Source organism: Leptosomus discolor, chromosome 1 (genome assembly GCF_034619465.1).
Source record: "Leptosomus discolor isolate bLepDis1 chromosome 1, bLepDis1.hap2, whole genome shotgun sequence".
In the NCBI taxonomy this organism is placed as follows: Eukaryota; Metazoa; Chordata; class Aves; order Leptosomiformes; family Leptosomidae; genus Leptosomus; species Leptosomus discolor.
In genome coordinates, this window is record NC_141391.1 from 151403705 (window position 1) to 151418729 (window position 15025).

Sequence of the window (15025 nt, forward strand, 5' to 3'; positions counted from 1 at the left end):
TTGTCAGGCTTGAACGTGCTGCTTCTGAAATGTTCCCAGCTCAGCCAGTCCAGAGAGCAAAGAGATTTTTAAGAATTATACTTTGACTTCAGTCAGTTGATACTTATCGTGGTGAGCCTGCAGTGAAGTCTATACTCCAGAGTATAGAAACCACATTCCACTGTTGTCTGCTGACCTAAAAGTCAGTATTAAACACAGCTTTAAGTCTACAAGATAAAGATAGGTATAGTAAAATCTGAACTGTCACTAAAAGTGAAAATGTCCATCATACCCAAGCAGCTTCCTGTACTGTCAGTTTTAAGTTAACTTCTATACATCCTTACACTCAGAAAAATTCTGACATATGGAAACATTATTTAGCACCTCACTATTTCCTGTAATAAAGTGACGACCAGTTGCATTAGCATTTTTACCAGAGTGCACTACAGAATCTCACGGTTCACATTTGGTTATGGCATTATGCTTGCTCTCCACTATTTTTTCATTGCTACTGCCTATGTAGAAGAAAAATCCATCTGTAGGTTGGAGTATTTGTACACTACACTTGATAAGTAGTTAACAGTCTGCAACAGAATTGCATACGTGTACCCTACACTCATTTATTACAGAGATGATTTGTAACTAAAAGGTAACCAAATTCACGTTCAGCTTCCCCTCAAAGTAGTAACGAGTACAACATACTCTTCTTGCACCACTTTCACCTCTTGAACTCATTTCTTATCCCCAGAGGCTCTATCTCACTTAGAGACAGCCCTTAACCTCCTTTTCCCCTTCAGCAGCTCACGTTAAGCACAATAACCTGGCTAACACTGCACTGAAGCCAGTGTAAGAATGGCAGTGTGACATATCAGCAAGAAGAAGCACTCATGAACTGTAACTGCTGACTGACCAACCTACCCTTTCTGTCAAAGAAATACAAAGGACAGGAGGGATACAGTACATACCAGACAAGTGGTGCTCTTCTCCAACGCACGCAGTTTGCTAGGAACACATTTTCAACTAATGCAAATATCTTTCTAATAACAACTTCTAAATCATGCTTCCTTTAAGAGAAGACAAATCAAAGAAAGTAAGTCTTCAAACGCCTGGCAAATACAGCTCAAAAGAGAGCCCAATTTACCTCCACGTCATCAAGCCCACCGTCACATTTGAAAAGTTACTAATTCGAATGACAGAACCCAGAGCAGTAGTTCGAGATACAAGATTTTGCAGTCCAGCAAGTGGGTTTATCACCCAGTATTGTGCTGTAAACCAGAAGTTAAATGACAGTCTTGATTCAAAACCAACTCACACTGAAACAGGGACTCAGAGGATGACACATTACCCCGAAGATTTGGCTTTTAGAGTCAACTATGTGACTCTTGCTACCTTTGGTATAACAGTATTACTTTGCATAGATAAAGTTAATGCAACAGGAAGAGGCATCACATTCTAGCCACAATGTTACCTGAACTGTACAGAGGTGACAAGACTTACTGCTCAGAAACATAATTTTGAAAGACTAACCAGTAACGTGATTGCACAGGAAGAGTTCTTTTAAACTAAAATAGAAAATAGTGGCAGTAATCACTTTTGCCAACTTCTACCTACTTAAAGACCTTTAAAGCAGTAACCCTAACTACTATCACTCAATTTACGAGATGTGCTAATGACAACAGCAGGAGGCACACTTGACTCAGAAAAACTAGAGTCGAGATGAATATATACAATGGGAACAAAAGTATTTGAAGGCTAACACTACACTAACGATTGCCTTGCAGTAACTGAAGCTGAGCACTGTGCACTCTTCACGGCTCCACTATGCTCATGGCAAGATCAGGTATTTCACATTTAAATACCTGCATCCAATATTTAAACTAGGTTCGGTTACAATTTGCTTCATATTGACAGGCCACAAAGTAAACTAGAACAGCCCATCAGTCACATCTTTGTTAGGATGTTGTTACACATCTATAAGCAACCTTGAAATACCCAATTCCTTCAAACCAAATCTTCCCTTCTTTCACAGATCAAGAAAAACTAGAGTCTTGGCCAGTACCTTCCTTGCTGGAGATACTAAGAACACCATTAGATCGCCCATAGAATTTCAGCTCTTTCTCCTATTTCCTCCACAGTTCAGTACATCAAGCACAAGGTAGTTTGAGAGGCTTCTGAAGGATACGGAGCCATATTCTCCAAAGTGTCATTAGCAACTTGGGAACGTAAGCTGCATTTGACAAACACCATCCAAACTCCCTTTGAAAGGAAGCATATCGATATTCTCAGATTTTACACTTTATTGCTACTGAGCATACACATAAAAATTAGGTATAGCTGGAGTATTCAGCATTAAAAAGTCATTCTGACAGAGACCATCACAAAGTCTTCTGTGTTGTCCTTGATCTACAAGATTCCTACTACAGAATTGCTCCAATATTGAAATTCTATAGTTTAACTCAGCTGAAAGCAGCTGGCATCTTGCTTTCTTCCAAACAGCAGAGATTTTAAAGCAACTAAAGCATTCTAGGTATGCTATAAAAGCTGTAAAAGAACATAGGCCCAAAGACTGCGCAAGTACAAACTGTTCTCGCCCCATTCTGTTATAGATCTTGCAATCAAGAACTGTAACAATACACCTTTATCAATTTTGGACAAGACATGAGAAGAACAACTTAAGTCTGCATAATCATGCTAAGCAGCCTCATTCCAGCAGCACTACAGCAGCTCTGTTTAGAAGACTCTAGAGAGGTGGGACACCCAGGATGCCTATGCTTGCTAGCACGAACACAGAGAACAACAGCTCTGCTCTTGCCAAGGAACATTATTTCAACACAATTAAAAGTAACCATCAGTTAGTTATGGTTAAGTGTAATATAGCACAGAAGAAAATCATTCACCCTTCCCTAATAAAATAATTATGCTTTGAAGGTTCACCAATCCTCAAACCATGACATTCTGGAAAACCAACGACATCTAAGGTTCAGTCCATCTTTGCGAGTCCAGACCATATTTTGATGCAAATCACCTATAACAAATATCACTAACCCGTCAACAATTGTATTTTCCTAAAGAAGCAAGCAGATGTACCCATCAAACCAATAAATACCAAGTGCTTCCTTTCATTTCTAGACCCAAACAATAAAACAAGACTTTATCTTAAAATATTCTACTAGCTGTAGAGTCTAGTTCCTTTAACAAATATTTTTAACAGCTACAAAATTTGTATTGTTTCAAAGTTGTCATTTTGTACACAGTCTCCTTATGAAAGGAAACCTACAGCCTTCAGAATAATTTAACCCACGAGACACTCCTGTAACGTAGCTAACCTCCAAGCAAAACATCAAATATTTCCCCCTTACAAATATTTTCATTCATGCTTTTTGCAATCTGTCATTTTAAATACTACTCACAAAATTCTTCGATTAATTGAAAGCTCAGCAACATGCCCTTTATAAATGAGCTTCTTTATTAAATTACTTCAAAGAAGGTGCATCTTTAGACAGTTTGTCCACATGGTACTGCTGATGATTAAAGACACCTCAACAGAGGCAACATTACTGAAAACTGAATGATGCCAAGCTGACATTAGTTTCTGATCAGTAAGTAAAGTGTGAAAATTAAAACAGATTTCAGAGGTTAAAGTCAAGGAACTCCAAAACTGCAAAGATTAAAATTTCAAACAAAAGTCATATAATTTTGGTGCATTATTAATTAATTTCTTCTCAGTTCAAACTGCGTATGAAAAGCTTAAGCAGAGCCCAACAGCAGATCATTTCCATTTTTTAATTTAAAATTAATGTTCAAAAGACCACCACAGCAAGTATGTAGCTAGCATATAGGAGCAGGGCATGCTTAATGGTCACAAAGAAAACTGGAAGTTCACTTCCACAGTCAGTAAGCATAGAATAATGGCAATAACATAATGAACCAAGATACTGGTAGAACGCTTGAGCAACCATCCAAAAGCAAGTATGAATACAAATTGAGAAATCTCTTAATAAATTCTCTCAGTTTGACTGGAATAGATATTAAATTGCTTTTGAGCGGAAGAAAGCTTGGTGCAGTTACTGCAATCAGTCATCTGTGAGCAGCTAACGGCTTAAAAACCCCACAAAGACTTCTTAGATTTTGACCCAATGCTCTTTTGTTTGCCCTAAATCGGATAGGAACACACACAATAATAAAGCCATGCTACATGAACCTCTCTATGAATTGTAGCAAAACCCAACACTAAAAAATAAGCACTACCCTTTTCAGTTAACGTTGAGGCTTTGAAAATAAACTAGTACACCAGGTATTTGTTCCTGGTACTCCAAGTTCTTCCCACTACTTTTAAGGTTGTTGCACAGCAACCTGTGTCTTGATTATACAAACTCTGACTCGCGGGGAACTAAGGGTGTTCTTGCCGTCCTTAGACTGGGCTTCTACAGAGCTCTGCCTCTGCTCAGGCTGGAAACTTCGCAGAAAAGTAGTGTTGTAGGCCAATTTAATCCACCAGTCATTTGGAAAGGTTAAACTTGGTTTAAACTTCAGGGAGTTTTTTAAAGCTTCAGAAAGGAGACAACTACTTTCTTCTTTTCCTTGTGCCTGTATGAGGTGTGAAGCCTAAAACTTAGAATGAAAACACCAGCTTTGCAAAACTGAACGATGCGATCCACTACATGACTTCGCATATATTCTAGAGTTACCGCCTACAAGAATCCACTGCCACAAACATATGAAACGTCTGTGAAATTAACATTTTAGTATTTTTTTTCCTCTAAGAAAAACACCTAAACAATTTTGGAAAATTAAAGCTAGCCCAAGTTGACATTCACTTACACATTTTCTGTCAGCCTCCCTGAAGCTGTGTACAAGTATTTTTACAATTCTCCAAGCTACCTTTTGGAGGCGTAAAATGTAAGGCGTTGTAAGAAACAGAAATGTAGTATATTTTCTGATGATAAAGCTAAAAAATTTTTCAGAGGACAGAGTATTTAAAAGACTTAAAAGGCAAACTGACTCCAAGGAAAGGCTGCACCTTTTTTCCAAAGGAATGCCTCAGGCAAGGTCTGCAGTTCCTGCCTGAATAAAGCAGACCTAGAGTTGATGGATTTCACCTCCTTCAAGCACACAGCCTAGCACCTGGGAGAGTGACTGTGCTTTGGCAATTCACAATCTTTATTTATTTATTTTACCTGCAGCTCGCACCAGGCAACTTCCACAGTGGTATCCGTATCCAGTCCTTTATACACAGTTTTGAAAGAGCCTCTTCCAATCTCGATGTCAAACTTCAGGAAGCGGCCATCCGGGGAGATGCCCACTGCCTTGGTCTCCAGCTCTTCGATGTCTTCCTGCTGTGTTCTCCGCTCCTCAAATTCCCGGCTGACAGCTGACGCGCTGCCAGCGGCACTGGTGGGGGGTAGCGCGGTTGTCTCGTCCTCCTCCTCCTTGGGCAGCAGCGGGGCAGCATCCTTCGTGGCAGGGGGCTCCTGAGCAGACTGTCCTTCGAGGGGAAGCGGGGCAGGCGGCGGCGGCTGTTGCAGCAGCGAGGGAGCCTGGGCGGCGCTGACAGCGATGCAAGTGGTCCGGCTGATACACTCGGGAGGAGAGACCAACGGAGCGGCGCTGCCTCCCGAGACAGGGGCCGAGGGCGCTGCGGGCTGCAAACTGGGTAGCTCCAAGGCCGTGGCGTTGGAGTCGCAGATCACGCTACGGCGGAAGAAACGGTGCTCGGTGGCTGCCGCCCCTCGGCTGTCCTTGTCCATGGTGTGGCGGCGGCGCCGGTACTCCTCACTACGGCCTCCGCTCCCTGCTCCGCCGCCTGCTCCACCGGCCCCGGAGGCTCCGTGGTCGGCGGCGGCGGCTCCTAGCTTCTCCCCGATGGAGCTGTCCGAGCTGGAACCGTTCTTGGGCGGCGGCGGCGGGGGAGCCAGGAAGCGAGGGGCTGGGGTGCCGCTGTCTGCGGCGCCCCCCGACATCATGCTCCGGGGGAGCGCTGCTAGGGCGAGGCGGCGGCGGCGGGGGGAAAGGAAGGCGAGGGAAGGGGCCGGTCACTGAGCAGGGAGCGCGCCTGTCCGCAGCTGCCGTTGCAGCTGCAACAGAGGAGGGTCCCAAGGGCTCCTTACGGCGGAGCTGGGAGGCGGCTGCTGGGGAGGCTGGGCCGGCGGGGTGGGTCCCCGGTCAGTGTCTGCATCCATCCTGCAGCGGGGAGCCGGGCAGCGGGGCCGACATGGAGCACTAGTAGCGGAGACCGGGCGCGGGGATGGGGGCGGCGAGGGGAGGAAAAACCCAAGCACCGGGCCCGGGCGGGGAGGGAGGCGCCCCGAGGCAGGCCCCCGACTGGGGAGAAGCCGGTGCCTCGCCCAGCTGCTTTAAGGCGAGGGCAGCGCGCTGCAATTATTCCCCGGCGACAGAGAGAAAGCGGGGCAGGTCCGGTTGTGCCCCGGAGCGAGGGCCTGCGGGGAGGAGAAAGGGCCGGGAGGCGAGGTAGGGAAAGGGGGGCAGGCCCCGCACGCCGGCCGCGGAGGAAGCTACCGCGCTCAGTCACCCGCACCGGGCGGGGGAGGCCTAGGCAGGCCCAGCGCCCTCACCCCGGCGAGGGGGCAGGGAAAGGTGGCCCGGGGGGCTCAGCCCCGCCTCACAGGGGCGCCCATGGCGGCCGCGGCCTCCACCTCCCGGCAGGCAGCCACCGCCCGCGCGCGCGGCCGGCCCGCGCTCCTTCCAACAGCGGCCGCCGCCGCCGCCGCCCCGCACGGAGCCGAAAACCCTCCTCCTGCCCCCCGCCCGCGGCTCGCAGCCTCTCCTCACCGGGGGCCGCCCCGCCACCGCCACAGGTGAGCCGAGTCCGGGTGGCGCCCCGCGCCGCGGCGGGGAGGAGGGAGCTGGAGCCGCCGCGGCCGCCCCGGGGACGTCTCCGCGCTAAATGGCGACGGGAGCCCGAAATCGACACACAGGAGGGAGGGAGGGAAGGAGGGAGGGAGGGAAGGAGGGGAGCGGCAGGAGGGGGAGGGACAGCGCAGCTGGCCACGCCCCCCCGTCCGCGCCCGCCCTGCGCACGCGCGCTCGCCCGCGCTGGGAAGCAGCTCGCTCCCCTTCCCTCTCCGCAGCCGCGGAGAGGTGGCAGCTCCCGTCGTCCCCCGCGCCGCGCGCGGAGCATCACGGGAGTTGTAGTCTCCATCTGTGAGCGGGAGGGCCTTGCCTTGCCGGGCCGGGGAAGCTGCCCCTGGCTTCCTCCCGGGGAAGTAAGGAGGGTCCCAGCGTGCCCAGGGGACCGCTGTGGTGTGGGGGAGCGAGGCTGTGCCCCAACTTTTGCTCTTTCCAAGCCGGGGCGGCGGCGGGGCACGCTGCCGGCCCCCCGTCATCTGGCCGCCCGGCCCTCAGGGCGGCCTGGGCGGGAACCGCCGGCAGGGGCGGGCTGGGTCGGGCCGCAGGAGGTTCAAAAGACGCTGTGCCTGCTCCCGTTGCTTGTTTCTTCAAGCCCTATGTTACACCTACTTAATGTATCAGATATCTAACTTCGTGTTTTCAAACAGCCTTTAAAATTGTGGGCAATAGCTCTGTGTACACGAGTACTGCATGAACAAGGGAGGTTTTGCGTTTTTTCTCAGTTCCGGTCATCTGAAGAGGCATTAATTGGCAGGGGAACCTGAAACACAAATAACTGCCGTGTAAATGTGTGCTCTCCGCTATTTAAAAGAAACGGGATTTGCAGCCTTTGCCCTGAAAAGGATCATTATCCTATGGCCATTTCAGTTATGGCTGTGGCTGCTGCAGTTGAATCATGGCTGTAAAGCAGCCGGAGGAGCAGTGAGAGCCCATGCAAACACTGACACAAATCAGGAACTTTCAGATTAACAAAGCATTGGCATATGCGAGTCATCTAGTGTATTTATATCATGTTCCTCTTTTGTATTAATAAACCAAAACCAAGCACTTTCCTTCTTATGAGAGCAGTCTTTTGAAGTCAGTGGGAATGTACTGAAGGAGGAGCAAATGATTTGGTACCATGCCTTTCAGGCAACTACAAATCAAAAGCGGTGTTAAGAAAAAAAAAATTAGAAGATTTCCCTATGTAAATAATATGTTCCCAGCAAACACACTGGCGTTTCAAATACTTTTTTAAAAGTTACTTTTAAAACAGCAGTTTAGAGGAAGTTGTGTGTTGCTGGTGTGAGGCCTTAACATAACACAAATGGCCCTTTCAGAGCTCCGCAGCCCTCAGCCACAAAACACCAACGCGAGCAATTCTCACATACTTGTATTCCTCACATATAAAACTTAATACCACGCAGTAATTGGAATACCTTTATTTTCTGTACATCTTTCTGTACTACTTCTCTTTATAAGAACAAAAAAAATAATGATAAAGTCTTCACAAAAAGGACAAAATGTGCTTCATTGTACAACTCATCAGTAAGGACTTCTGCATGGCTTAAGCCTTCTAGAACTTGCCTTCCCTGAAAGCGTTTGTTTAGTTAGTATATTCATTACTGTGCCACTTGAACTGCATTGGCACAAGAATTGGCACTCTCCAAAACAGTGCTGAGATGAACAGAGAAGTCTGATTAGCAGCAAAGAGTGACTGGATCGAAACAGATTAAGGCATAATTCAATCTGCCACATCCCCGCTGCACCGCCAGGACCAATGGCACCCACAATTGACCATCAGCATCTCTAATGCCAAGCAGGGTTCAGCTTCACTCCACACTTGGCTACAGGAATTTGTGTGTCTCTCTAGACACCAGAATGAATGCTCGTTTGTAGTATCAGCAGACGTATCCATGCTAGCTTTAGACTCTTTAATAGGACATAGCAGCACAGCTTCAGCAAGGGCTGGCAATCAAGGCCCCATTACCTACCCTGGTCTGTGCCACTCCATTTCCACTGCTGTTGTTGCCTTCTGGAGCTACATTAAAGCAGAGATCTGCTTTTCTCCACTGCCCGCTGCATTTTTACTAGCCCTTTGGGTGGGATTAAGTAGGAGTAGATTGCAAACCTTGCTCCAGCTTGATGCCTGGTGCAACTTCATGAGCATATACCTAAAATAATACGGCGATAAATCAGCCCTTGTGGTGTAAGCCTACAGAGCTGTTAGGTGAATTCCACTTGCATCATCAGTAGTCTTTGGCAAGCAGCTCCCAGGTCTGCGCCCAGCCACGTACCGTATGATCTCCTGCAAATGGTAGATGGGCTGCAGCTGGGGAACCACCGCCCTGCGGCCTACACGTGTGGTTTAAATGAGACCTTGCGCGTAGCCCCTCTCTTACGCAAGTGCCTTTCACCCATTGTTGTTAAATATATTTTCCCTTAGTTAATTAAGCAAAAGCTTTGCAAAAGAGACCTGCAGCCCAGCAGTGCATAGCCACAAGGGGCTTGAGGCAGTCTTCTGCTGAAAAATTGTGGTAATTATGTAAAAAAGCCTCCGCGGTGTCTGATCCAGCACATTCCTTAGTACTCTTGAAGTTCAAGAATGTTAGTCCTCTGAGCCCAACCTGTTCAGTGCGAGGTCCCTAACACCCAGCTCTTCCCACCGGCTCCTCTTCTGGGCAGAGATAGGTTTAGCAATTATCTCGGCGGAAAAAAAAAACTGAGCAGCTGACGTGGAGGTGGGAATGATGGATTTTGTCTTCTTTGGCTCTGAAAAATGAAGTGGAATGATATTGGCAATTATCTTTTATGTGGGTGTTGTTTTAATTTTGTCATTCTAAAAAAAGATGAATGTAATAGAGAGTGTGGGCTTGCTTTCCCTTCAATTTTATTTCTTTTAATCTGTAAAACTGTGTTTAGGCTAAATGGAAAATTTCTGTATTGCAGCAAGATTTAATAAAGCGTTAAAGTAAATTCTATATGTATTCTATGTTTAGAAACAAGTAATTAAAACAGTTTCAGTGCCAGAGTTCCTCAGCCAATTAAAAATGCTTCTTTCGCCCATTGCTGTAAGAAAAATCCACAGAAATAAGGAGCCTGACTGTACTTGAGAAATTACAGGCAAAGACTCTTAAACGATCTTTTGATTAAATCCAAAGGGCTGACACTTGACATAGTACAAATATCCTCCTTCTGTCAAGCCTTTTTAGTTACAGTCATCTTGCTTGGAACAATAATAGTTTAAAAAATTACTCTGAATGAAGTGTGATTTTGAAGTTGACTGAATCACAAACTTTTTTTCTGTTTTGCTTTCTCCAGTGAAAATTCATTCACTGTTGGCATTCACGACCTGCCCATGTGACAAAGTATTAATGTAAAACAGCTATTCTCTATTTTCTCTTATGCAATACGTTATGCAATACAGAAGGCTATGCCATAATTTTGATGCATGTGATTTTATTCCATAACCAAAGTGCTTTTCAAAGCAAACTGTTCGTCTCAGTTTTATTGCACATTACCGGGTTGCAGTTACAGTATAACTGTAACTGTTGCAGTGTAACGACAGTGACAATCCAAATTTTTCTTCCACAGTTTCTTCTTTTTCCTTGACATTTCTTGAATCTAGACTTCTGCCTCAGTGTTCACTTCTGTTTCTTAATGCTGGAAGTTAGTGAAATAAAGAGTTTCAAGACAGTGTGCTTGAGAAATGAGAGTATTTAAATTTCCAGATATTCTATTTTGTTTTGTTTTTCCCCCCGGCAAATCAAATTTAATTGCAAACTTGTTCTAAAACCTTACATTTCTTTTATTCTTTTATCTTTAGTGAGGTTTTGTACTTGCAAGTAGCTCTGGAAATCAGGTCACTGATGAAATCATTGTAACCATCTCTAGGATTTATGGGCAGTTTAAGTCTTCAGACTCTGTAGTAGGTGACCCATTAGATGGTGTTGGATGGTGAGTCCTGGCAAAACATCTGAACATGGGTAGTCTCTCCACAAGCAGGGACCATGGGCGTTGAAAAAGAGCAAGAACTACAAGTCTTACAGGGCTCAAAACTAAACATCCCTCTTTGTGCTCTCCTGGCTTGCAGAGCCTGCTAGTTCTGCAGGAAGACAGGTCCACACTATGGCCAAGACACCTGAGCAAAGTATGAGCTCTAACTAAAGGACTAGTGAAAGAGGCAGCCAGACTGCATAAGACAGACTGAATCCAGAGATGATGAATTTATGTGATACATCTTATTTATTGCTTGAGAAAATGGCAACAACCCTGCACCATAAAACTGCAGCATGGCACATCCTTCTTCATCAGATTGAAACCTACATGTCCCTTTCACCCACCCATCCACCCCCGTTCTAGCTACTAGAATAGAAAGCGTAACTCTTTTTCTTTCCCTTCTTTCACCGTTCTCTGGAGCTACGTTAACAAATGTATTCTAGCCATGTGAAAGTAAACCAGTGAGAGAACCAGTAGAAGGATATATCGCTGGTTTGTTATCTGTGTTTTTGAAAGACCAAAGTACAATTTTCTGTTATATTAGTGACTATTTTTAGTCTAGAGCTCATTGTAGGCTGCTCTGCTGGCTCCCTATTGTTTGCATCTAATCAACTATTGTATTTATTATTAGCATATCTATTTATCTATGTACATTCTTCAAACATAATCCATTCAGATAAAGTCAAACAAGAGCAACATGATAAAAGGACATGTACAATAACTCAAACACTGAATTTTATCAGAGATGAGGCTCAGTTATTGTTCATGCACTGTTTCAAACTGTATCAAGCCATAATGGCAGGTGCTGTGACCAAATTCAATGTCACTCCTATTGGTGGCAGAGGAAAATCATTGCTCACTTCATTCTTTATGTCATCTTCATGGCTATTGTTGCAACGTGTCTTCACACAACAACAAGTTTGTGAAGTAGTCTAACAGTGAGTAAGTGTTGTGGAAGCACAGATATTGCTGAAATCAGCATTGTGTTCTTCCTTTTCCTGTGTCTTTAGTCATTGCTCAGGATGCCTCATTTATCTTTTTTTTCTCTCTAGGGCTTTAGGGAATTCTGTGCTTCACAGCAGTGTCATAACACTTCTAAAGCAAGCACAGAAGCAGGGGCACTGCTTTAATGAAGAGGAGCTGTTTGATGAAGGTGGGTGGAGGGAAGTGTGAAAAAGGTGGTGATGCTGTGTTTGTGACTGAATCTGTTAGTGATGCTGTGCAGCAGTCAACCTGCTCTGCTTGCTGTTCGCTGCTCACAAGCTGATGAAAATCAATCACTCTCACAGCAGGTCCAGTCCTGCTCCTCTCTACATCAAAGCACAAAAATAAAATACTACTCACTTCAGTCAAAGCAGGAACAGGCTTATAGTCCAGCATAAAGAACTTCCTCATGTCCTTCAAAAGCATAGTCTGGTCCAAATGCAAAGTCTGTTCCTGTGTCATTTATTCTGGCTCCAGTACTGGAAGGTGCTCATCATTTCTGAAAGGCATTGAGCATTCCTGAAGTGCTCTCCACAGCCACTGACAGCAGGGAAAACAAGAGCACTCAGCCCTTCACAGCAGGGCTCAACACCTTGCAGGATCGAGCCCTTGATAGGGCAGGAGTCCTAAAGAAAAAGGGAACGTGTGATCGTTTGGCTGAAGGGAGCAATATGAATCTAGAGTAACCTCCTCAGGTCACTTCTGTCCTTGCAAAATGCTTAGCACAAGGAGCGGTTGGCATGTTGTTCACATTACAGAGCTATCCACTTGCGGACTCAGTCAGCTGGCTCTTCTTGCAGTCTGTGGGGACGAGGAGCGAAGGCATAAAGTTGAAGCGTGACACGTTCTGGCAATCTGCAGCTGATGCATGGCCTACCACAGTGGTTTGTCAGTAGGGAAAGTGTTTATTGATGATATAGGCATGTTGGTATTACAAATGACTTAAAACAAAGCTCCTTACGTGAATGACCTCTGCTACATATGGGCAAAATTTTCACACTCATGTAGTTTCAGTGGTGTAATTACAGTCTAATGAAAAAATATCCAGTGTAAGCAAGCTCTTGAGGACCACTGCCAGATGACGTAGGTCAGAGCAGCTCTCATGTTGCTCAAATCTGTGTCCCAGGCTGGGCAGAAAATCAGGGAGCTGTATCTGCCTCGCAGATAGGGCTAGATCTTTTGCTGCGCTTGATCTCAAGTGAAACACTCCAGAGAATCTCCTTCATGTTTATTAGAGATCTCAGAAGGCTGATGAGTGTCTTAAAGGTGAGAAGGGAGAGGAGATCTGAGTGTATTTGAAAACTGATATAAACTAATAAATGTCTCAGTTTTGTTTGCATCCATGTGATACCACCTAAATGCAGACAACCCTGATAGGACTGTTACAAACTGTTGATGACTAGCTCCGTCACAAAGCACCAGCTTCTCCAAAGTAATGAGGTACACAAGAACTCGTCAAATAGCCCCAAATAAAGCAGAACAGAAATTAGTAGTTCAACTCTCTTTGGGATGTGACAAAAATGTTTTTAGAAGTATTTCAAATACATATATGTGACACCTCTATTTTAATGTCTTTCTCTGAGAAACAGCTTGCCCAGTTCGTCTACCTCTGATACTAACATGTGGTTCTGCTGTTTCTGTCCTGAAAAATCAGTGTTTTAAAATATTTCTGTTTCATATTCTTGTTCCCTGAAAATAATTTCCACTTCTTATACATCCCTTCACAAATTATTAGCTGCCACAAATAGCTAGAAAGCAAAGATGTTGCCCTGTGGGGACACAAGCGACATCACACTAAAGACCAGACTATGAAGTACAGTGGGAGTGATGTCTTTCTGCTCAGACAACTCCTCAACTGCCTTAGGTAGATAAGACAAAGCCTCGGGAAACAGCTATGTTTAGATACAGCCATGGCTTCAAAACTTTCAGCTACACAAAGATTAAGTAGACAGATTGTCTGCAGCAACACTAGTATAAAGGACAAATTGTTTAAACTTTTTGATGTGTTGGACTCGTTTCCTGTAGTTCTGTCCACCCTTTTTGGGATGCAGTGCTTAACTTCTGGTACCTGCAATCTGTACTGTGAGCTGTTTACTCCTGGCACCTTGTACCCCTGTAAGTAGCCTCTCCGCTGTGGCTGGAGACAGGCACATGAATGTGCGTTGTCAGGACCCAAATCTGCAAACACTTCAGCTGGGAAACAGTACTTAGTCCTATGAACAGTCCCATTGACATTTTACATTGCACACAGCAGTGTCTGAAGCATTAGGATCTTAGTGATGATGTGATTACAGGTACAGCAGTTTAGATTCGAAACAGTGCAGGTCATGGAAATGCAAATCATTCTGGTCTCTCCTAAAGTACTAAAAATCCCCAAATCAAACATCAGTAGCTAAAATTAGATCCACAGTCAAGTGACCGAGATTACACAACATTCATTACAAGGTTTGCCAGGATTTTCAAGCAGAAAAGACCCAGAAGGAAATATAGATCCACTCAATAGGACTTCTAATATCGCATTGAGTAAATTACTTTTTAAAAACATCTTGTATTACAGGGAGTATATAATCTCAGGGGAACGAAACAGTCTCTGAGGAGCTTACACTTTTGGCAGCAGACTAAAATACCATGAGGCGCAAATCACACAAATGTCTGAGTTTGTCTAAATTCTGTGCTCAGCATCTGCATGAGCTTTCTTCCTAGCTGATGCTTTGTTTCTTGCCCAAAATTCAAACATCATATATGTTATTAGGCACATCAGACAAATTATGGTTATTCCTTCAATCTGAATCTTTTGTGTCCACTCACTCTACCAGATATGTAACATCGTACGTGACAGATCATGTATTGACAGTCAATTGCAACATAAAACCAACAAAAACAAGGACAATTACAATGCTGTGATGATTTCTTCTTTATGAAGCCGTTATTTACCTCCTTAAAGGGCCTGAAGTTCTGTTAAAATTTAGGTATTATTACCATACAGTTATTATTGAGGACCAGAAATATGATTATTTGGGCATTGTAACAGTCTATAAATATTTAAAGCATTAAACCCCAGAGAGGGTTAATGTAACACAGGAAAGGAACATGAGAACTACTAGCGTGAGTTGTGGAATGGAAAAATGGAAAAGTTTGAATATATTTGAATGTGGAATAATCTCCCAATAAGACAGAGCTGATACTGCATTGCTTGACAATTGTTTCAGTGACAATC

General features: G+C 44.7%; 1 protein-coding gene across 4 annotated transcripts in view; it reads right to left on the bottom strand.

Moving 5' to 3' along the window:
- The window catches only part of WNK1 (WNK lysine deficient protein kinase 1), a 105386-nt gene extending 99447 nt beyond the window's left edge, over positions 1–5939 (bottom strand). For all 4 annotated transcript variants that reach the window (XM_086479379.1, XM_086479369.1, XM_086479362.1 and 1 more), the window contains exon 1: positions 5157–5939. In XM_086479379.1, coding sequence (XP_086335505.1) covers positions 5157–5939 — 783 coding nt within the window. The remainder of the gene's footprint in view (positions 1–5156) is intronic.
- Positions 5940–15025: the final 9086 nt, after the last annotated feature.